The sequence below is a fragment of the Schistocerca americana genome, chromosome 3 (assembly GCF_021461395.2).
Source record: "Schistocerca americana isolate TAMUIC-IGC-003095 chromosome 3, iqSchAmer2.1, whole genome shotgun sequence".
Lineage (NCBI taxonomy): Eukaryota > Metazoa > Arthropoda > Insecta > Orthoptera > Acrididae > Schistocerca > Schistocerca americana.
The window spans coordinates 780791914-780814631 of record NC_060121.1 but is presented as its reverse complement, the minus strand read 5'-3'; the positions used below and the strand labels follow the sequence as shown (position 1 = coordinate 780814631).

The 22718-nt window shown below is 41.8% G+C and overlaps 1 protein-coding gene across 1 annotated transcript in view; it reads right to left on the bottom strand.

The window, feature by feature from the left end:
• The window catches only part of LOC124605579 (NADPH--cytochrome P450 reductase), a 221716-nt gene that overhangs the window by 20998 nt on the left and 178000 nt on the right, over positions 1-22718 (bottom strand). Inside the window, exons 5-8 of the mRNA XM_047137360.1 lie at positions 5705-5829; positions 4802-4990; positions 3418-3545; positions 264-371 (exon numbers count right to left, since the gene is read on the bottom strand). Of these exons, the coding sequence (XP_046993316.1) occupies positions 264-371; positions 3418-3545; positions 4802-4990; positions 5705-5829 (550 nt within the window). The remainder of the gene's footprint in view (positions 1-263; positions 372-3417; positions 3546-4801; positions 4991-5704; positions 5830-22718) is intronic.

Genomic DNA, 22718 nt, shown 5'->3' with positions numbered 1-22718 from the left:
CCAGTTAAGTTTTAATAAGCTATTTTTATCATAAAGAAAGTAAGATGTCTGTAACAAAAGAGACCCTCAACTACACTGAGTAAAGATAATAAAGGGTTTCTATTCACTGGCGGGACCAGGAACAAGGATATAAAATTTTCTGACATGTAATTCATTATATTAGGCAAGCCATCAAGGTCCAAGTAAATATTGAAAAATATAATGAGAATAATAAATCTGAAACCAACAAGAAAAATTCTTTAAGAATATGTAAGTTTACGTACCATCAGTATTTGTCAATGTGATCACAGTGTCCAAGTCAATATTCAACAGTTCACCTATCCTGTTCACAAGTGCTTCATCATTCATGGGATACACAGCCACATGGTCACCTGCAACAAGCACAACAAATGTCGCATAATGTTACAAAAAACATCTACTAGACACTTGAAAGAATTATTGTATATCATTTTTGAAACTGATTTTAATAACAAAGGATTGTATTACTTTTAGATAAATGAATGGGAAAATGAAGAGATGGGAGAACATAGCCAGGTTTAAAAAGAAGAGCAACTAACCGATACCTTCCACATAAATTCTTTTTATAGAAACCGAAGGATTAAGAAACATCCTGTTACCCCATTCCCACTACCCAAAATGCATTGGTGTCTTGATGAATGACATATTTTTCCACTTTAAGGGAGATCAGGATTTAGCTCTGCATCGACATTAAGGTCCTCAGAGACCATTTTCTCATTTAGTGGTAAATGTATCAATTAATCCTACCTTTCAAGACACTTTTGCAGTTTCTCCTGCATCTGCTTTCTTTGCTTACTGTATTATACATATCAACAGAAAATCATCATGCATAAATGCAGGTAATAAATTTGCACAGTACAGGATAAAAATGTGCAGTTTCATAATGAACCATACATAGCATGCATTTAAATGTCATCTTTAAAGGATGGAGAGACCCCAAGACTGTGTTATAATAATGTGCAACTAAGAAGTCAGCTGCGTGATGCATTCCATGTAGAATAGGCGGAGAATACCTTGCTCTGTCATGTTTACATAATGTCATACATAATTAACACTATAGTGGCTAAGTATCCTCACAATACCTAAACCAACATGAAAACCATTGCCAATAGTAGTATGTGCACCTTGCAATGCATGCTATATACAGACAAGATAGAATCTGCTATTGCCTGGAGTGTCATGTGGTACACTGCTCCTTTCTACATTGCAACATCCCACCATCTGCCTTCTCACATGCATACCATTACAGCATCATGCGGTCATCGCAAGTACAAGATAAATGTTTCTTGAAATTTGTGCATCAATACACCACACTGCACTAGGACAAAGTTTGAAACTTTAATAGGTATTCTGTTCATTACTAGGTATGTCCAACTGCAAGACTTCAGTTGATAATCCCATCCCAGTAAACTGCAACAATATTTTTATTAGCATCAAGTACTCTGAGTAATCGATTTGTCTGTAACAACAATTTGAAAATAAGTATAATATGAGTAATATTAAATTAAGTGCAATGAGCTTTTTTGTGTTTCCCAAATATCTTTATATCATTCAAGTGAACTGTATGAACATCACGAGTTGAGATGGTGGGCAGTAATAATCAATTAGGGAAAAGCTGGTAAGGTGGCAGACATATATAAAAGAAATCAAACTTTAAGATAACATCATGGAAAGGGAAGATGAGATTGGAGATTGATCACACTTTAAGAATCTGACAAGAGCACTGAATTCTAAACAAGCCTAAACAACACCCCTAGAGTACACTACATTCACACAGAATTACTGATATTCACAGAATAACATACCATGACAAAACTATTTCACCTGCTATCCAAAATATATGGGACAGGTGAAATATCTTCAGATTTCAATAATAATAATAATAATAATAATAATTCTGGCCCGAGTGGTTGGAGTTGGCGGTCATGTGTGAATGAGGTGTGCTTGCTTATGTAAATGAATGGTGTGCATTTCTCTTTTTTCGATGAATGCTGTGGCCGAAAGGTTATGCATAAGTGTCGTAATTATGCCTGTCTGTAACTTAGTGTGTTATCTTTGTGGTACATAAGTAGCAATCTATCTTCTTTTAGACTGCAATAATTCCGATTCCAAAGGAGACAGGTGTGAATATTATTATACCATCAGTTTAATAAGTCATCATTGCAAACTACTGTCAAATAATTTACAGAAGAATGGTAGAAGCTGACTTTGGTGAAGGTCAGTCCGGCTTCAGCAGAGATGCAGCTACATACAAGGCAATACTGACTCTACGACATAGAAGAAAGGCAAACCTACATTTACAGCATTTGTAGAGTTAGAGAAAACTTTTGACACTGTTGACTGGAATACACTCTCTGAATTTCTGAAGGTAGCAGTGATAATATACAAGGAGTGAAAGGTTATCTCCAACTTTTACAGCAACCAGACTGCAGTTATAAGAGTCAAAGGACATGAACTGGGAGCAATACTTGAAAAGGGAGTGAGACAGGGTTGTAGACTATCCCTGATGTTATTCAAACTGTAAACTGAGCAAGGAGAAACACAGGAAGGGAATTAAAGTTCAGGGAGAAGATATAAAACTCTTTGTGGTTTGGTGATAACATAGAGCAATTCCAGCAGTGCAAAGGATTTGGAAGAGTGGTTGAATGGGATGGATAGTGTCTTGAAATGAAATTATAAGATGAACGACAAAAGCTGTACACGAGTATTGGTATGTAGTTGAATTAAATAAGGTACTGCTGAAGTAATTAAATTAAGGAATGAGACACAAAGTAGAACATGAGTTTTACTATTCAGGCAGCAAAATAACTGATGTCGGCCAACGAAGAGAGGATATAAAATGCAAACAGGAAGCAGCAAGGAAAGTGTTTAAAAGAAGCTGACATTTAAAATAAATGTAAGTGTTTGGAGATCTTTTCTGAAGCTATATGCCTGCAATGTAAGCTTATACATAAATGAAATGTGAACAACGGACAGTATATAGAAGAAGAAAATAGAAGTTTTTGAAAACTTGTACTACAGAGGTACTGCTGAAGAATAGATGGCAGGATCACATAACAAGATATGCAGTTCTAAGTAGATAAATTTATAATAAAATATTCCAATTAAAGTAAATATAAATAAGAATATTGATTATGATAATCATTTTTTTGTGTAACTTCAGCTGTCACATCTTCCTGCCCTGCTAGAACCCAACTGTTTTTTCCTGGTATAAAGATATTTATGAGGTTTTCCTTTCAGCTGAAGTGATTTGCTCCCCCCTCTTCCCACCCTTCCCATCCAGGTCCTGGTTACACCTTTGGCAAAATAAAAGAAGTATTCATAAAGTAATGCACATTTATCATTCAGGGAGATTTATTCGATGTAGTCAATAAAAGAAATACCGAATGTTCACTGTACCTGAATCGTATCTCATTTTGGATCCCTCAATATCAAATTCTATATGCATGCAGGATCGATCACCAGCCTTATGAAGTTCTCTGTTGACTTTAACTGGTGCAAGAAACGGGTTCTTTGCATCATATGGGCTGAAAAATAAAAGTATTCATTTATCTCTTCATCTAATCTTAATATTTAAGTGTTGTTACTATTTTTGTACTGTCATGTACCCATTAAACATTAAAATTATTGTTCCTAACATGAGGAATCAATAACAACACTATTATTATATACGAGGGTTGGAACTTAAATAGTGGCAACTATTTATTCACAACTGATACACAAAATTTACATGTTTTCATCTGTTACTGTCCTTCGAAGTAGTCACCAGCATTGTGTAGAACTCATTGCCAGCGATGTGGAAGGCATAATATACCGTTAGCAGAATCTGTTCTGTTGATGGTGTGAATGGAGCAGTCTACTGCCTGTCGAATCTCTGGAACAGTTCTGAAGCGAATGCCATGAAGTGCTTCCTTCATCTTCGGAATCAAATCAAAGTCACAAGGACTCGAGTCCAGGGAATATGGTGGATGGTACAGTACTTCCCAGTTCCATCGACCAAACAGAGCGGCCACAGCTTGCGCTGTATGTGCCCGCGGACTGTCTTGCAAAATGATGGGTGGATTGCGCAGAAAGTGTCGCCACTTCTTTCGCAAAGCTGGTCGCAGGTGATGCTCCAAAAATGAACAGTAATACTGTGCACTGATGGTCTGCCGTGGAGGAACGTAATGCATTGGGATAACACCATCACAGTCATACACGAGAATCACCATAACTTTAGACCACTCCATTTGCACCATCAATAGAACAGGCTCTGCTAACGGTATACTATGCCTTCCACATCGCTGGCAACTGGTTCTACACAATGTTGGTGACTACTTTGAAGGACAGTAACAGATGAAAACATGTAAATTTTGTGTATCAGTTGTGAATAAATAGTTGCCACTATTTAAGTTCCAACCCTTGTACTTCATTTTTAACATATTGCCATAAAAGAAGTAAAGAAGACTGATGCACCATAAAGTAAGAAAGATCATGAAAGAAACTCATATGTGTTCGTGTTATTACATGAATATGATACGCAGCTTACAGTTTGCATCAAAAGAAAGCTGCAATTGTTGTTCAGACACAGGGAAAGGACACAAGTCACAAAATTGCTGAGCTGGAAAGAGTGTGTTTTGTTTGTACATGTTCCTATTATTACCGTACAACCAAGGAAGCAATAAAGATTTTTAAAATAAAAAATTATGTTTATGTCCTCAGAGGTTGCTCAAAATATAACTTAGCTTATAAACTGAAAGTATTGGAACATTAAGAAACCTGAAAATGAAAATCTTCTACTCACGGTCTCTGGTTTGCAAGTGAATGCAGCCGTGCTACTTCTCCTGTGTAGATCTTATCAGGTGAAATGGAGTCGTGCTCAGTGAGTCGATATTGCCGCACACTAACATCTTCACCAGTGGATTCTATACCAAAGAATTCACAAACAGCTGGCCAAAACTGATCCTTCCATGTGATAAAATCGTCTTCAATACTGTGAGAATGAGAATAAGATAAGATGAGTAAAACAATGTTGGAAATACTTTACTTACCATAAAAATTACATGTTAAGTTGCAGACAGGCACAATTAAAAGTCACAGATGCTTGATAAACTCACTCACTCACTCACTCACTCACCCCCCCCCCTCTTCCCTCCCTCCATGCATTTATCTCACATGATGTACAGTAGCCACAACACCACTCAGAGAATAAAAAGACCTTTCCACTCAGTTAGCCATATCAATCAGACACACACCTGTTTAAAGGTTCAACAGTAAAGTATTGAAGCTCCAGGACTCATTGTTGGATGGTGATCACATTCACTACAGTATGAATAAATGTGGCACAACACCTAAGCAATGTTCCCTTGATCTGTTGTTCTCCATAATTACATTTCAGGCAAGTCACACCAAATGGTTGTATGCAAATTACAGCAGTGAAATTGCAGGTACTGCCACTTCAGCATAATCAGGTACTAACAATGTCCATAAAATGAGGCAGCAAAGAGATAACGTCCAGTTAAAGTCAATATTATTTGTGTAAATTGTTAGCTAGTCATCCTGCGCCACCTCTTAAGCAAATAATGTGGAGGTTCTGCCACAAGTCCACACTCTCATGGCCACTACGTGCTTTAACAATTGCCACCAAAAGTTTGGTGTTCTGATTCGTGAGACTAAGCCTGTATTTTAACAAAGTGATTGTACTCACTTGGCATCATCGTCGCCAAGGCCCATTTCGTAGACACGTGTTGCGCCTAGGTCTTCCAGCCTCTTGTCAATGTACTTGGCCACCTCATTGTAGTGCTCGTATGTCTTATTGCCCAGCCCAAACACCTGCAACAGAAAAGCGAGTGATATAAACAACAAAAGTGCAGAAATCTCTAGGCCAGCTCAAAAAATGGTCAGAGGAAGTTCACACATACTAAATTAGAAGGAAGGAAAAGTATTCAAATTTCATTGATGACAACGAGAAATGTATTTTGCGTGTGTGCACAAGTGTGCAAGTGGTAGTATTTGTGTGCCTGGGCATGTGTAGCCTTGCAAAAAAAAAAAAAAAAAAAAAAAAAAAAAAAGTTTGGTTTACATGCGGGGAAGCAACGAGTGGGGAAACTCATCAAGAAAGAAATCAGAAATGTGAAAAGAGTATGGTTCACAGGCACAAATAATTGCTTCCTTCGATTCTGACCATTAGCAATAAGCACAAAAGCAATAGTTCAACACCGTCCCCTAAGTAACAGAGCTTTTGTTTGATAAGATATGGACAATGATGTGTCAGAAAACTATATGAGATCAGATTTCGCAAGCTTTTGAGTACTAGTTAATACAGAGTAACATAGTATCATTCTATATACTGTAGGTATTGGACACATCTGTTGCTGTTCTAAACATGTGTATTCCATTAGGGTATGCCACCAGTTCCTTGGTCTTCTTGGCACAATATTTTGATGCATAAAACTTAGATGTCATCTAGTGTTCCCTACTGCACTAAATCACAGATAATTTGGCAATCTTTTTATATGTGATGATTACTGGGAGTACCCATTAGGAGTGATTTAAAATGGAATGATCATATAATGTTGATCGTCGGTAAAGCAGATGCCAGACAGATTCACTGGAAGAATCCTAAGGAAATGCAATCCGAAAACAAAGGACGTAGGTTACAGTACGCTTGTTCGCCCACTGCTTGAATACTGCTCAGCAGTGTGGGATCCGTACCAGATAGGGTTGATAGAAGATATAGAGAAGATCCAACGGAGAGCAGCGCGCTTCGTTACAGGATCATTTAGTAATCGCGAAAGGGTTACGGAGATGATAGATAAACTCCAGTGGAAGACTCTGCAGGAGAGACGCTCAGTAGCTCGGTACGGGCTTTTGTCAAAGTTTCGAGAACATACCTTCACCGAAGAGTCAAGCAGTATATTGCTCCCTCCTACGTATATCTCGAAGAGACCATGAGGATAAAATCAGAGAGATTAGAGCCCACACAGAGGCATACCGACAATCCTCCTTTCCACGAACAATACGAGAATGAAATAGAAGGGAGAACCGATAGAGGTACTCAAGGTACCCTCCGCCACACAGTCAGGTGGCTTGCGGAGTATGGATGTAGATGTAGATGATTACCACACACTGCCATTCCCTTTTTGGCATTTCGAGGTCCTGCAGTCACTGTTTCCAGGTGCTTCTGGACCATCCAAGGTTTTCTGCACCATGTCTAATCCCACAGGTGAAGGCTGGTGGCCAGATGAACTGTCAAGAGCTTACGCTACTATTGGAATTATGTGATCTCACTTCTGTCCTTTCAACGATTTTATGGCATAATCCCAGAATTTGCTGAGTTCATACCCACTGTCTCACTCCTATGGATTTCTGCCAATTTGACAAACTGCAACTGGTTACACTAACCCAGAGTGCTGGCATCTGTGCCAGAGATTTTGTTACATTTTAATATGATATGATGAAGCTCTATACCATGTTTACTGACATCTGAACTGCACGGTTGCTCCAGATGATGGATGTGTTCATACACCATACATTGTACCTTCCTCATCCTAGTTGTTAGGTTGATGAATGATATGCTGAACTGTAATTGAATACTGTAAATTGCAACATTTCACAAGTTGAAGTGATTTTTAATATTTAAGGAGATTGCTTGTTTTGTTCAATATCAAATCAACTTCCATGTCAGATATCATCCACACAGAGGTAAGTTTGAACCTGATATTACTGAGGAGGTACTTCCTACAAGGTGCTTTCACTGCCGAAAGTGAGATGTGGAAAGCAATGGCCACCAATGCCAGCGAAAAGTAGAATGAAAAACTGTCATCAGGTCTCATAAACCAGCCCCCCCCCCCCCCCCCCTGTGAAGTATAGACACAACTAGAAGACCTCAAAGAGTAGCCTTATTTGGTGTCAGCTAACACCAGAAATGTTCTGTCATCAGCCCACAGAAAGAAAACAGAAAACAACCAGAATAATGGAGAAACAAGTATTACCAGCAACATCTGAAGGAAGTCATGAGATTTAGTCCTCATCAAAACTCGAAGGTTCAGTACATGGCATTGGTTTTTCTCAGCAGTCGGTACCATTGAACAACCACTGGGGAGCACCTTACGACGATGGTGAATTACGTTTGCAAAATATTGTGCCAAGAAACACTCAAGAAAATGGCTGCATACCAGGAAGACATCATGCGTAGGAGTCATGTCATGTATCACACTTTGCAATTTAATCGGCAGGATTTTATAGCTCTCAAGGTCTTCAATGACATCCTCCTGCTTTACCAGTCTTCTTCTTCTTCTTCTTCTGCAAGAATAATTCAACCATCAAGAATCAACAAAATAATTCCGTCATTTGACAGCGATTGTCTTCAGCTGCAGCTACAGTTCAACAGAATATTCACACTGAGGAAGTTTCCTTGAAGTCTTGATTCAATTTCCCTCCTTTAGGAGAAGGGCCCCCACCCCGTCATCTGGTTCCATCAAATTGCCATTGTGTGAACAGTAGCGAGGGACAGTGCAACAGAAACAAAAGATACGTGGGAAATCTGATGCACTCTCACAGAGCCGGTTCGAATAAATTTTTCCACATAGCAATTTATCTTTTAGCACTAAACCCCCCCCCCCCCCCCTCTTTCTCGCTCGAGCGTCTCGGCTTGGCGCCCGAAGCGTCTGCTTGTTTCGTTTGGACCTTAAACTGATTCGAACCCTGAACTCGCAACAAACAGAATCTTGTGCAGCATGTTTCTGGTAAAGATGGAGTTGAAAATGTCATGGTACAAGTGTTCATCAAAGTTTTATCACGTCGAAAAACAAAAAAATTATATTGTGTGTGGGTTTGCAGGAACATGCGTAAGGTCGTGATAAGCATAGAAATCCAAGCGCCACTGTTCCGTAGCATGGCGCTAGAGCCCAAACGAAACGGAGCACCCCATTTTGTTGAAGTGAAATATCGCGCCGGAATTCGCTTCCCGAGTTTGAAGGTGAAAAACGCTGCAGAAATTCACGCCGAAATGCTGGAAGTGTATGGCAACAACGCGCCATCGTATGACACAGTGGTAAAAGTGCGGGATAAAGCCATGTAGCCAGAGTTACCAGAAGCTGCAGGTCCCGGGCTTGGGTGTAAAAAAAAAAACATGTCAAGATAGATATGAGTGGTATTCTACCTGCCGTCCAATGGAAATACAGCGGTGTCCAAATTTAATTAAAATGAGTACTAACAATTTTAGCTCATTTCAAAATCTGAGCGTTAGCCACATCATACATTGTGTGTCATAAGTCGACACACGACGATACTTAGAAGATGGTTCCATTGATTTCCAGTAAGAAAGTAATTAACGGACGCCGTAGTTATTTCTGTAAGTCGTTCATTACTACTAGGATAAATCTGCTTTTCTTACATTACTTTTGATATGAGTCGTCTAGAGTGTTGGTTGCTTTCTTGCTGGACCTTTGTTGTACAACGTGTTGTTTAGCGGTTCCTGCATTTCTTATGTTTTGTTGTTTCTTTCCAGGTGACTGTGGAATAATAGAATATATACTACCGTTCACCAACAGTAGAAGGTATTAAGACTGTGCCGACGAAAACACGAGAAGCACTGAAGAATAAGGTGAGCTTATTTGTTTTGTTTATATACGTTACCGAGTAAAAACACACAAGTAATTTCTACAGCTAACAGTGTTTGATCTGATGATAAAATGTTATCGTTGTAATTAATTTACTTCAGAATACGATAATAATGACTATCGCTTGGAATGAAACCTTAGAACGCTTCTAAGCAACTAGCGCTGCCTTTCGCTGCAGTAGTCTGATCAAGACACCACGAGTTACAGCCTTTACGAACACACATACGCCCAAGCAATGTGCTTCACATCTGAGACATTGAAGCGAAAGGCAAAGTGCTGACCATCTGTGAGATGGAAAACCTCTTCAATTTAACCTTGATAGCAGAAGAGATATTGAAAAGCACTCAAATTATCGTCAGTGCTTACCCAGTCGATTTGGAAGAAAACTTAGCTGACAAACTGGGGCAGTTCGTTGAGCTGCTCAAAACGGATGTGAGTGCTGCTGACAGCATGAAGCACGAGCCTCTGAAACTGCAATTTTGCAAACTTTTGATAGAAAATTCATTAGAATCTTGTTTCCCAAATGTACAAATAATCTTGCGCATTTACTTGTCTTTGATGATCATTAAGGACAATGGAGAACGTTCTGTTTCAACAAACCGCATTAAAAATGAGTTAACAGTCACCGTCGGACAGGAATGTCTGGATGATCTCACCTTAATGAACATGTAATGGGTTTTGATTAGAGACATTGATTTGACTTGCGTAATCTCTGACTTTGCCCAAATCAAATCAGGAAAAGTCTTTTTTGTTAACTATTGTTTCATTTTATATCCTAAACTTTGAGTGTAAAGCAAATCAGTGGTTTCTTCGTAGCCTTTGCTACAGGCTTCCTGCTGGCTTAATTCGGCACTGAGTGGTCAAGCTAGTCCGAAGAACGACGCGGCAGTCCATCTCTCCGTGAAGAAACGGGAATCGCAAGGGAAGTGGATATCCTGGTGCTCGAAGACCGGCGTATCGTTATCCAGAAGAAGGGGGGAAAAGTGAAAAATCATTACATTTTGAAATCTCTTACATTTTGAACATGAAAAAGGTCACAGTGTTCTGCACTGATCACAGGAAATGCAACTGCCAGGTCAGTCCAAATGACTACTTTGGCCGGACGATTATCATAGACAAGTAAAGAGCCTATCACGAGACGAAGGAGCACAGTAAGCGGCGTAAATCCGTGGATTCGTCACTGACGAAAATGAAACAAGGCCCAAGCTCCGTAGAGAACGGAGATGCTGAGGTTTTTTTTTTTTTTTTGTCTTTTGCGAGAAGTCGTCAAGACAAAGCATCAACAGAACCAGTGTTTTTGCTTCACGACACTGCCACAGTTCATTCTGCACAGAACACACATACTGCTTTCTTTGGGCTTTCAAATCCCCCCCCCCCCTCCTCCCCCCTCCCGGTATTATTCTGATATGGCACCGAGTGACTTTCTTTCTTCATGTGAAGAAATCATTGCGTGGCAGGCATGTCCAAAATGACAACGATATGCTTTTTTGGGTGGAATGTTCCGTGAAAGGTCAAAATGCAGACTTCTATAACCAAGATCCCCGCCAGGTCATCCGTCGTCGGAAAATTGTGCCACACTGAAGGATGGATATATAGAAATGCTCTAACACCCTCACCAAGCTTCATGATCGCAGCTTAATTTTTTTTCAAAGCGATTGTTAAAACTTTGAGTGGCCCTCGTAGAATCTGTAAACCCATCACTTTCGACTGAAAGGGGTGTGCTGATACTGAAAAGAGTACGGGCGAGTCGTCAGAAGCTGTAGTCTAAGGAAAGGTAGAGAGAGATAAGCAGGTCGGGTCAGCTGCGGTCTTCGCGATGGTCAGATGTCTCCTCGGTGCGTTGCCCGAGCTGCCACCGGCTCGCGAGGTCAACGGCTGATGCTTCCTCAGATAGCACACCGGAGCGGCAGTGTGAAACTGTCTGTTTCAAAACTTCTGACGCTTATACTTTAAACGCCGCACTCTTGCCTACAGTAATGTTAATGCGTGTCACGTTCATCAGTGCGCAGGTTATCTTTGCCAAACGCTTAAGCGGGAAACTACCGGTAATCCCGAGGGTACACACTGCGGGGGTGGGGGGTGCCCATTATACGTTACTAACCTGAAGAAACCGTGGCGACCTTAACAACATGCACAATTTGTCATGTCTTTGCAACACTGCTTCCAAAATCGTGACGGCGACTTTTGACACTGAACGTTTTCGAAGGCTTCGCTTTTGGTTCGCACGCATTTAAGAATATGTGGAGAAGTACAATACATTCTAGCATTAGCGTTAGGATTTTAATTTGCTTCGTTTTACTAGAGCCTTTCAATAAATAAGACTTGTAATATTATTCATAATACTATTATTAATACAGTCGTTAATGTACGCAGGAAACATCCTTTTAGGTGCTGATGTTTCTTCTGCAAGTGGGAGAAAGAAACAAGGAAAATTATATGAAAAATCTTGAAAACAGCATAGCAAGAAAGATGCTAGGGCACGCTGCAAGAAAAGGAAGAGCATCTAAAGGTTGTAAAAGGAGTGAAAACTGATATAGCACCAGAATGTGATTATGTGACTGGAGAACTGATTTATTTCCTGAAAGTAGATTGGTTTTATTCAGGATTCTAATACAACATATTACTCCCCCTTCCTTTAGCTACAAAGCACTACTTTTTAACACATCCGATCTGTTCAAGGCGACAGCCTTAAGCCATCCTACTGGGACAGCCTGTATGCCTGCACGTCGATGCTGAGCCAACGGCTTGCTGCATCAATAACGTCCTCGTTATCCACGTAATGCTTCCCGGGGAGTGTATCCTTCCATGGGACAAACACATGGGAGTCGGAAGGCGCGAGATCCGGGCTGCGCGGTGGACAAGGAACAACAGTCCAATACAGATTTTTGAGCTCGTCTCTATTGCGCAAACTTCTTTGAGGCCTTGCGTTGCCATGGAAAAGGATTAGTTCATTTGCGTTTATGTGGCGACGAACACGCTGAAGTACACTACTGGCCATTAAAATTGCTACACCACGAAGATGACGTGCTACAGACGCGAAATTTTACCGACAGAAAGGAGATGCTCTGATATGCATTTAATAGTGTTTCAGAGCATTCACACAAGGTTAGCGCCGGTGGCGACACCTACAACGTGCTGACATGAGGAAAGTTTCCAACCGATCTCTCATACACAAACAGCAGTTGACCGGCGTTGCCTGGTGAAACGTTGTTGTGATGCCTCGTGTAAGGAGGAGAAATGCGTACCATCACGTTTCCGACTTCGATAAAGGTCGGATTGTAGCCTGTTGCGATTGCGGTTTATCGCGTTGCTCGAGATCCAATGACTGTCAGCAGAATATGGAATCGTTGGGTTAAGGAGGGTAATACGGAACGCTGTGCTGGATCCCAACGGCCTCGTATCACTAGCAGTCGAGATGACAGGAATCTTACCCGCATGCCTGTAACGGATCGTGCAGCCACGTCTCGATACCTGAGCCAACAGATGGGGACGTTTGCAAGACAACAACCATCTGCACCAACAGTTCGACGACGTTTGAAGCAGCATCAGCTCGGAGACCACGGCTGCGGTTACCCTTGACACTGCATCACAGACAGGAGCGCCTGCGATGGTGTATTCAACGAGGAACCTGGGTGCACGAATGGCAAAATGTCAATGTCATTTTTTCGGATGAATCCAGGTTCTGTTTACAGCATCATGATGGTCGCATCCGTGTTTGGCGACATCGCGGTGAACGCACATTGGAAGCGTGTATTCGTCATCGCTATACTGGCGTATCACCCGGCGTGATGGTATGGGGTGCCCTTGGTTACAGGTCTCTGTCACCTCTTGTTCTAGCCGAACGGTCTAATGCGCTGCAGTCATGGACTGTGCGGCTGGTCCCGGCGGAGGTTCGAGTCCTCCCTCGGGCATGGGTGTGTATGTTTGTCCTTAAGATAATTTAGGTTAAGTAGTGTGTAAGCTTAGGGACTGATGACCTTAGCAGTTAAGTCCCATAAAATTTCACACACATTTGATTTTTTGAACCTCTAGTTCGCATTGACGGCACTTTGAACAATGGACGTTCCATTTCAGATGTGTTACTTCTGTGGCTCTACCCTTCATTCGATCCCTGCGAAACCCTACATTTCAGCAGGGTAATGCACGACCGCATGTTGCAGGTTGCGGGCCTTTCTGGATACAGAAAATGTTCCACTGCTGCCCTGGCCAGCACATTCTCCAGATCTGTCACCAATTGAAAACGTGTGGTCAGTGGTGGCCGAGCAACTGACTCATCACAATACGCCAGTCACTACTCTTGATGAACTGTGGTATCATGTTGAAGCTGCATGGGCAGCTGTACCTGTACACCCCATCCAAGCTATGTTTGACTCAATGTCCAGGCGTATCAAGGCCGTTATTACGGCCAGAGGTGGTTGTTCTGGGTACTGATTTTTCAGGATGTATGCACCCAATTTGCGTGAAAATGTAATCACATGTCAGTTCTAGTATAATATATTTGTCCAATGAATACCCGTTTATCATCTGTATTTCCTCTTGGTGCAGGAATTTTAATGACCAGTAGTGTAATATGTTGTCAGATTCTTCCCGGAAAGTGCTCTCTCGAAATTTTAATAGCAAACCTCTCCATGATGAACGACGTCTGTTGTAACGTCTGCCACTAGAATCTATTGAGCGTCTCGATGAAGCTCTCGCGCCGACTAAACAAGCGCGCCGCTCTTCGTTGAGTCTTCTCTGTTTCTTATATCAGTCTTACCTGTTAAGGATCCCATATTAATGAAAAGTACTCGAGAACTAGTCGAACAAGCACCTTATAAGCCACTTCCTTGGTGGATGAGTTACATTTCCTTAAGATTGCTCCTCTCTCGGTCTGGTGTCTACTTTTCCTACTATTTTTTTTGTGTAGCCATTCCAGAATGTTTCAAAAAATTCCTCATAATCTCAGTAACAAAGAAAGTCCAAATGTGAAGGATATGTCACCCTGTTTTAGCACATGTCGAAAATATGTTTGAGTAAATATACAGAGTGTTCAAAACAGTGTCAGATATTCCTACAGGGGGCAGTACTGGTCAAAAATGGAAGGAAAATTCCTCAAATTCCTCCGGAAATAAATATCTGCGGAGATATGGGCCGTTTTAGTTGTGACGAGTAATATGTTGTGTTCCGGAGTCACAAGAGGTGGCATACTAAATTACCACAATTCGCACATTGTGGCAGGAGCAAATCCTCGAGAAATAGTGTAAATGAAGCATTACGATCAGTGTATGGGCAGGAATTGTCAGTGGGACTAAGTCCATACACTTTACCAAACAGATTAACAGATGCTGAGTATCACCGATTTCTGCGCGATGAATTACTTGACTTCCCTATGCATCAGACCTGAATCCGTAGGTTTTCTGGCTATGGAGACCTTTAAAGGCTTGGTGTATGCCCAGCCCATCGACAATGTGCAGGCGTTACAAGAGCATGTGAGGCAATCTGAATGGAGCCATGTGTATTTCAAAGAGTGCGTCATTCGTTTTAGGCGAGTAATGTGTAGTATTCAGGATTCACAAGATGGTATACTAAATTGCCGCAATACGCACGTATAGGCAGACGCAAATTCTCGAGTAATCATGGAAGTGAGGCACCAGGGCTGAAGGATATGTCAGGATGCAGCACTACCTGTGATGTATACTACTACGTAACAGACAGACAGGAGTGAGAGAACAGATTGGCCCACATATCAACAAGTATTTATCTCCGGGCATATCGTTATACGAACTTTTCTTCTAGTTTTGATCAATTTGCCTTCTATAGGAATAAGTGGCACTTTCTTTTTACGTAAAAAAAAGTACTCTTTATAATCGAATAGGCAATAAAACTGAACCAAATCCAGTTGAACAGCAGTTTGGATTTAGACGGAAAAGAGGCAAAAGTGAGGCTACAGGGTGTTTCAAAAATGACCGGTATATTTGAAACGGCAATAAAAACTAAACGAGCAGCGATAGAAATACACCGTTTGTTGCAATATGCTTGGGACAACAGTACATTTTCAGGCAGACAAACTTTCGAAATTACAGTAGTTACAATTTTCAACAACAGATGGCGCTGCGGTCTGGGAAACTCTACAGTACGATATTTTCCACATATCCACCATGCGTAACAATAATATGGCGTAGTCTCTGAATGAAATTACCCGAAACCTTTGACAACGTGTCTGGCGGAATGGCTTCACATGCAGATGAGATGTACTGCTTCAGCTGTTCAATTGTTTCTGGATTCTGGCGGTACACCTGGTCTTTCAAGTGTCCTCACAGAAAGAAGTCACAGGGGTTCATGTCTGGAGAATAGGGAGGCCAACCCACGCCGCCTCCTGTATGTTTCGGATAGCCCAAAGCAATCACACGATCATCGAAATATTCATTCAGGAAATTAAAGACATCGGCCGTGCGATGTGGCCGGGCACCATCTTGCATAAACCATGAGGTGTTCGCAGTGTCGTCTAAGGCAGTTTGTACCGCCACAAATTCACGAAGAATGTCCAGATAGCGTGATGCAGTAATCGTTTCGGATCTGAAAAATGGGCCAATGATTCCTTTGGAAGAAATGGCGGCCCAGACCAGTACTTTTTGAGGATGCAGGGACGATGGGACTGCAACATGGGGCTTTTCGGTTCCCCATATGCGCCAGTTCTATTTATTGACGAAGCCGTCCAGGTAAAAATAAGCTTCGTCAGTAAACCAAATGCTGCCCACATGCATATGGCCGTCATCAATCCTGTGCACTATATCATTAGCGAATGTCTCTCGTGCAGCAATGGTAGGGGCACTGAGGGGTTGCCGCTTTTGAATTTTGTATGGATAGAGGTGTAAACTCTGGCGCATGAGACGATACGTGGACGTTGGCGTCATTTGGACCGCAGCTGCAACACGGCGAACGGAAACCTGAGGCCGCTGTTGGATCACCTGCTGCACTAGCTGCGCGTTGCCCTCTGTGGTTGCCGTACGCGGTCGCCCTACCTTTCCAGCACGTTCATCCGTCACGTTCCCAGTCCGTTGAAATTTTTCAAACAGATCCTTTATTGTATCGCTTTTCGGTCCTTTGGTTACATTAAACCTCCGTTGAAAACTTCGTCTTGTTGCAACAACACTGTGTTCTAGGCGGTGGAATTCCAACACCAGAAAAATCCTCTGTTCTAAGGAATAAACCATGTTGTCTACAGCACACTTGCACGTTGTGAACAGCACACGCTTACAGCAGAAAGACGACGTACAGAATGGCGCACCCACAGACTGCGTTGTCTTCTATATCTTTCACATCACTTGCAGCGCCATCTGTTGTTGAAAATTGTAACTACTGTAATTTCGAAAGTTTGTCCGCCTGAAAATGTACTGTTGTCCCAAGCATATTGCAACAAACTGTGTATTTCTATCGCTGCTCGTTTAGGTTTTATTGCCGTTTCAAATATAACGGTCATTTTTGAAACACCCTGTATCTTAATGTTACGAAAGGTTGCTGACAAAATACTGTACTTACGAAAACCACAATTTATTGCATTCGTTGCGCTGTAGAAAGCCTTCGGTAACGTGAACTCGTGAACAAGATGTGCTAATAAAAACTATGTCTGGTAATTCCGAGGCAGACAAATAGTGTAATCAATGCATTAAAACAGAAGAAGCATCATACATACCAATGTTGAAGTACAAGAGGGTGACACACAAAGAAGTATGTCAGCGATTTAACTTATTATCAGTTTTGTTCGGCCTGTGTACTGAGAAGTGCTCTAAGGAATGTAAAAGGGATATGGAAGGAATAAGTTTGATGGAGCCAGAATCAAAATGGTAATATTTGCTGACGATATACCCGTCACTGAGGAGAACGAAAAGAAATCATAAATAAGTTAGCAAAAACGATGTGCTAGTAAGAACTAAATACGAAAATTTAAAAGAAGTCTAAATATGGTATGCTGCAGCAACATAGCGCAGCAGACGGAGTTAATGATACCACTCTGACAAATAAGTACCTTTAACTACTTAGTCAAACAATCTCAGTTGGCAAAAGTTCTGCGGACATAAAGTAAAGAATTGGAAACGCAATAAGGGAGTTGTGTGGAGTGTGCCGTTGTATGACCCGGAAACCCTGATTATTGATGCATGCGACAAGAGATGTCTGGAGGCACTTTAAATGCGGCGCTGGAGGAGGGTGAAAAACAGCTCGTAGGCAGTAAACTTACAAGTGAAGAAAGTCTTAGGATAATCTGTGGAGAAAAGATCTCTACTATCAATGGCAAGAAAAAGATGAGTTCAGTTAGCTGGGCACCTCTACCGACACAAAAATTTCGTAGCTTATGTAATGGAAGAAATGATTCAATGCAAGAGGGGGGAAAAGAAGATCTAGATTGCAGTATTCCACAAAGATCAGATACGATGATTAGCAAGTCCGTACGAGGTAATAAAGAGACAAAAAATGAACATAGTGGAACGAAAAAGAACAACTGCTGTCTGGCAACCAGTCTTCGGATTGAGAATTAAGAGGAGCCGAGCGACGTGCAGGTTTCGTAACTATAGACAGAAGGCGCTGTTTCTGATGTCAAAGGCGTGAAGCCGCATGGATAACGACTCTTGCTCCGCTGCCCTATGGCTGCTGTGCTATTAACATCCAAAAAGATGCTCATCGACTTGTAAACGACAGTGTTATACGCCAGGCCAAGAGCATACAAGGGAGACCTGAATAGGCTATGAGCTTTCAGGGTACGGTTCGGTATTTAACGACTGCACGCGTTACCTGATGAGGGTACAGCTCTTGTTACTCATCAAGGGACACAAAAAAATGTTCGAAAGATTTTTTAAAAATTATTCTTAACAAAACATTGGCCGCATGGGTCTGTAACTGAGGACAAGCTGTGGCTCTTTTTATCGGTGTCAAGCATTTTCGTTTGTGCGACACAGCAAGCGCACAGAACTTTTTTAACTGGTTAGTGAACTTTGTTTCTTGGGGCCTGCAGTGAACAATATATTTTGTAGTGACATAATTAGGATAATGACACACCGTTTAGACTGCTCTTTTGATGAGTTTTGTTTCGTAAATCACAATGAGATCATTTCGGCACATTGCCATCGGTAGGTGTCCTGTAAATACATTAATAGGTGATAGAATATCAAGACTAACCTGTAACTATGATCGTAAAGGCATTATATATCCGATTGATGTTTTTACCTTACGGGCAATATCGATGCCTCTACACGCCGTCTTTCTTGAAATTTGTATTTAGATCTTACTTGGACGTACGATGTAGACGTACTGTTCTATCTGATTTTCAGATATAGATTACTAAGTTTTTGTGCGTTACTTTCCTTCTTGCACCTTGATTGATACGACATCAGCGATATCACATGTTTACATCGTTACCGCTCCAAGTAGGTGATGTGTGGAAATTCGGTTACGTTTTGATTATTTTCTTAAGTTTGTTTCGGATTGATACCTGAAACTTCGTCTGGTCTGTGTTGAGATTATTATGTTATATTTTTACTTAATGAAACAAGGCCCCGGGAATAGACAACATTCCATTACAAATACTGACAGCCTTGGGAGAAATGGTTCAAATGGCTCTGAGCACTATGGGACTTAACTTCTGAGGTCATCAGTCACCTAGAACTTAGAACTACTTAAACCTAACTAACCTAAGGACATCACACACATCCATGCCCGAGTCAGGATTCGAACCTGCGACCGTAGCGGTCACGCGGTTCCAGACTGTAGCGCCTAGAACCGCTCGGCCACACCGGCCGGCCCCTCGGGAGAGCCAGGCCTCACAAAACTCTACCATCTAGTGAGCAAGATATATGAGACAGGCGAAATACCCTCCGACTTCAAGAAGAATATAATAATTCCAATCCCAAGGAAAACAGGTGTTGACAGATGTGAAAATTACCAAACTATCAGTTTAGTAAGCCACGGCTACAAAATACACTACTGGCCATTAAAATTGCTACACCAAGAAGAAATGCAGATTATAAATGGGTATTCATTGGACAAATATATTATAACAGAACTGACATGTGATTACATTTTCACGCAATCTGGGTGCATAGATCCTGAGAAATCTGTACCCAGAACAACCACCTCTGGCCGTAATAACGGCCGTGATACGCCTGGGCATTTGAGTCAAACAGAGCTTGGATGGCGTGTACAGGTACAGCTGCCCATGCAGCTTCAACACGATACCAAAGTTCATCAAGAGTAGTGACTGGCGTATTGTGGCGAGCCAGTTGCTCGGTCACCATTGACCAGACGATTTCAGTTGGTGGGAGATCTGGAGAATGTGCTGGCCAGGGCAGCAGTCGAACATTTTCTGTATCCAGAAAGGCCCGTACAGGACCTGCAACATGCGGTCGTTCATTATCCTGCTGAAATGTAGGGTTTCGCAGGGATCGAATGAAGGGTAGAGCCACAGGTCGTAACATATCTGAAATGTAACGTCCACTGTTCAAAGTGCCGTCAATGCGAACAAGAGGTGACCGAGACGTGTAACCAATGGCACCCCATAGCATCACGCCGGGTGATACGCCAGCGATGACGAATACACGCTTCCAATGTGCGTTCACCGCGATGTCGCCAAACACGGATGCGACAATCATGATGCTGTAAACAGAACCTGAATGCATCCGAAAAAATGACGTTTTGCCATTCGTGCACCCAGGTTCGTCGTTGAGTACACCATCGCAGGCGCTCGTGTCTGTGATGCAGCGTCAAGGGTAACCGCAGCCATGGTCCCCGAGCTGATAGTCCATGCTGCTGCAAACGTCGTCGAACTGTTCGTGCAGGCTGTTGTCTTCTTCCAAATGTCCCCATCCGTTGGCTCAGGGAACGAGACGTGGCTGCACGATCCGTTACAGCCATGCGGATAAGATGCATGTCATCTCGACTGCTAGTGATACGAGGCCGTTGGGATCCAGCACGGCGTTCCATATTACCCTCCTGAACCCACCGATTGCAGATTCTGCTGACAAAACCGCAATCGCGACAGGTCACAATCAAACTTTATCAAAGTCGGAAACGTGATGGTACGCATTTCTCCTCCTTACACGAGGCATCACAACAACGTTTCACCAGGCAACGCCGGTCAACTGCTGTTTGTGTATGAGAGATCGGTTGGAAACTTTCCTCATGTCAGCACGTTGTAGGTGTCGCCACCGGCGCTAACCTTGTGTGAATGCTCTGAAACACTATTAAATGCATATCAGAGCATCTCCTTTCTGTCGGTAAAATTTCGCGTCTGTAGCACGTCATCTTCGTGGTGTAGCAATTTTAATGGCCAGTAGTGTACTTCAGCGTGTTCGTCGCCACATAAACGCAAATGAACTAATCCTTTTCCATGGCAACGCAAGGCCTCAAAGAAGTTTGCGCAATAGAGACGAGCTCAACTGCTCACAACTGCTGCTTGTGTAGGAGAAATCGGTTGGAAACTTACCTCATGTCAGCACGTTGTAGGTGTCGCCACCGGCGCTAACCTTGTGTGAATGCTCTGAAGCACTAATAAATGCATATCACAGCATCTCCTTTCCGTCGGTTAAATTTCGCGTCTGTAGCACGTCATCTTCGTGGTGTAGCAATTTTAGTGGCCAGTAGTGTACTAAGACAAATTCTTTACAGACGAATGGAAAAACTGGTAGAAGCGGACCTCGGGGAACATCAGTTTGGATTCCGTAGAAACACGTGAGGCAATACTGACCCTACGACGTATCTTAGAAAATAGATTATGGAAAGGCAAACCTACGTTTCTAGCATTTGTAGATGTAGAGAAAGCTTTTGACAATGTTGACTGGAATATTCTCTTTCAAATTCTGAAGGTGGCAGGGGTAAAATACAGGGAGCGAAAGGCTATTTACAATTTGTACAGAAACCAGATGGCAGAGCCGAGGGGCATGAAAGGGAAGCAGTGGTTGGGAAGGGAGTGAGAGAGTTGTAGCCTATGCCCTATGTTATTCAATCTGTATATTGAGCAAGCAGTGAAGGAAACAAAAGAAAAATTTGGAGTAGGAATTAAAATCCATGGAGAAGAAATAAAAACCTTGAGGCTCGCCGATGACACTGTAATTCTGTTAGAGACAACAAAGGACCTGGAAGAGCAGCTGAACGGAATGGACAGTGTCTTGAAAGGAGGATATAAGATGAACATCAACAAAAGCAAAACGAGGATAATGGAGTGTAGTCGAATTAAATCGGGTGATGCTGCGGGAATTAGATTAGGAAATGAGACACTTAAAGTAGTAAAAGAGTTTTGCTATTTGGGGAGCAGAATAACTGATGATGGTCGAAGTAGTGAGGATATAAAATGTAGAATGGCAATGGCAAGGAAAGCGTTTCTGAAGAAGAGAAATTTGTTAACATCCAGTATTGATTTAAGTGTGATGAAGTCGTTTCTGAAAGCATTTGTATGGAGTGTAGCCATGTATGGAAGTGAAACATGGACGATAAATAGTTTGGACAAGAAGAGAATAGAAGCTTTCGAAATGTGATGTTACAGAAGAATGCTGAAGATTAGATGGGTAGATCACATAACTAATGAGGAGGTATTGAATAGAATTGGAGAGGAGAGATATTTGTGGCACAACTTGATTAGAAGAAGGGATCGGTTGGTTGGGCATATTCTGAGACAACAAGGGATCACCAATTTAGTATTGGTGGAGGGTAAAAATCGTAGAGGGAGACCAAGAGATGAATACACTAAACGGATTCAGTAGCCAATACGTGCTTCTCCCGGCTGACAGCACAAACAATTTAATTTTTCTCACAGTGTTTTTTGGATTTTCATGAATCCTTGCAATATAGCCTGCTGGACTGTTGGCGGATATTGCAGCAGCATGAAGGCATTGTCTGTTAAGGTTGGTTAATGGATTCTTCCATCGCTGCTCCGTGTGATAGTTTCATACTTATTCGCAGCACGACACAAATTTACGGAATTTTTACAGTACAGATTTATTTCGCTAATTGGTTTTCAGGTTACAATGCAGTCGTTAAGCGATGGCTAGCTTTCTATGGCGTTTTAAACCAAAAGCCAGTTCGGGAAGTAAATCAATACTGTATAATTTCCACAGTTTGTGTTTTTTATTGATA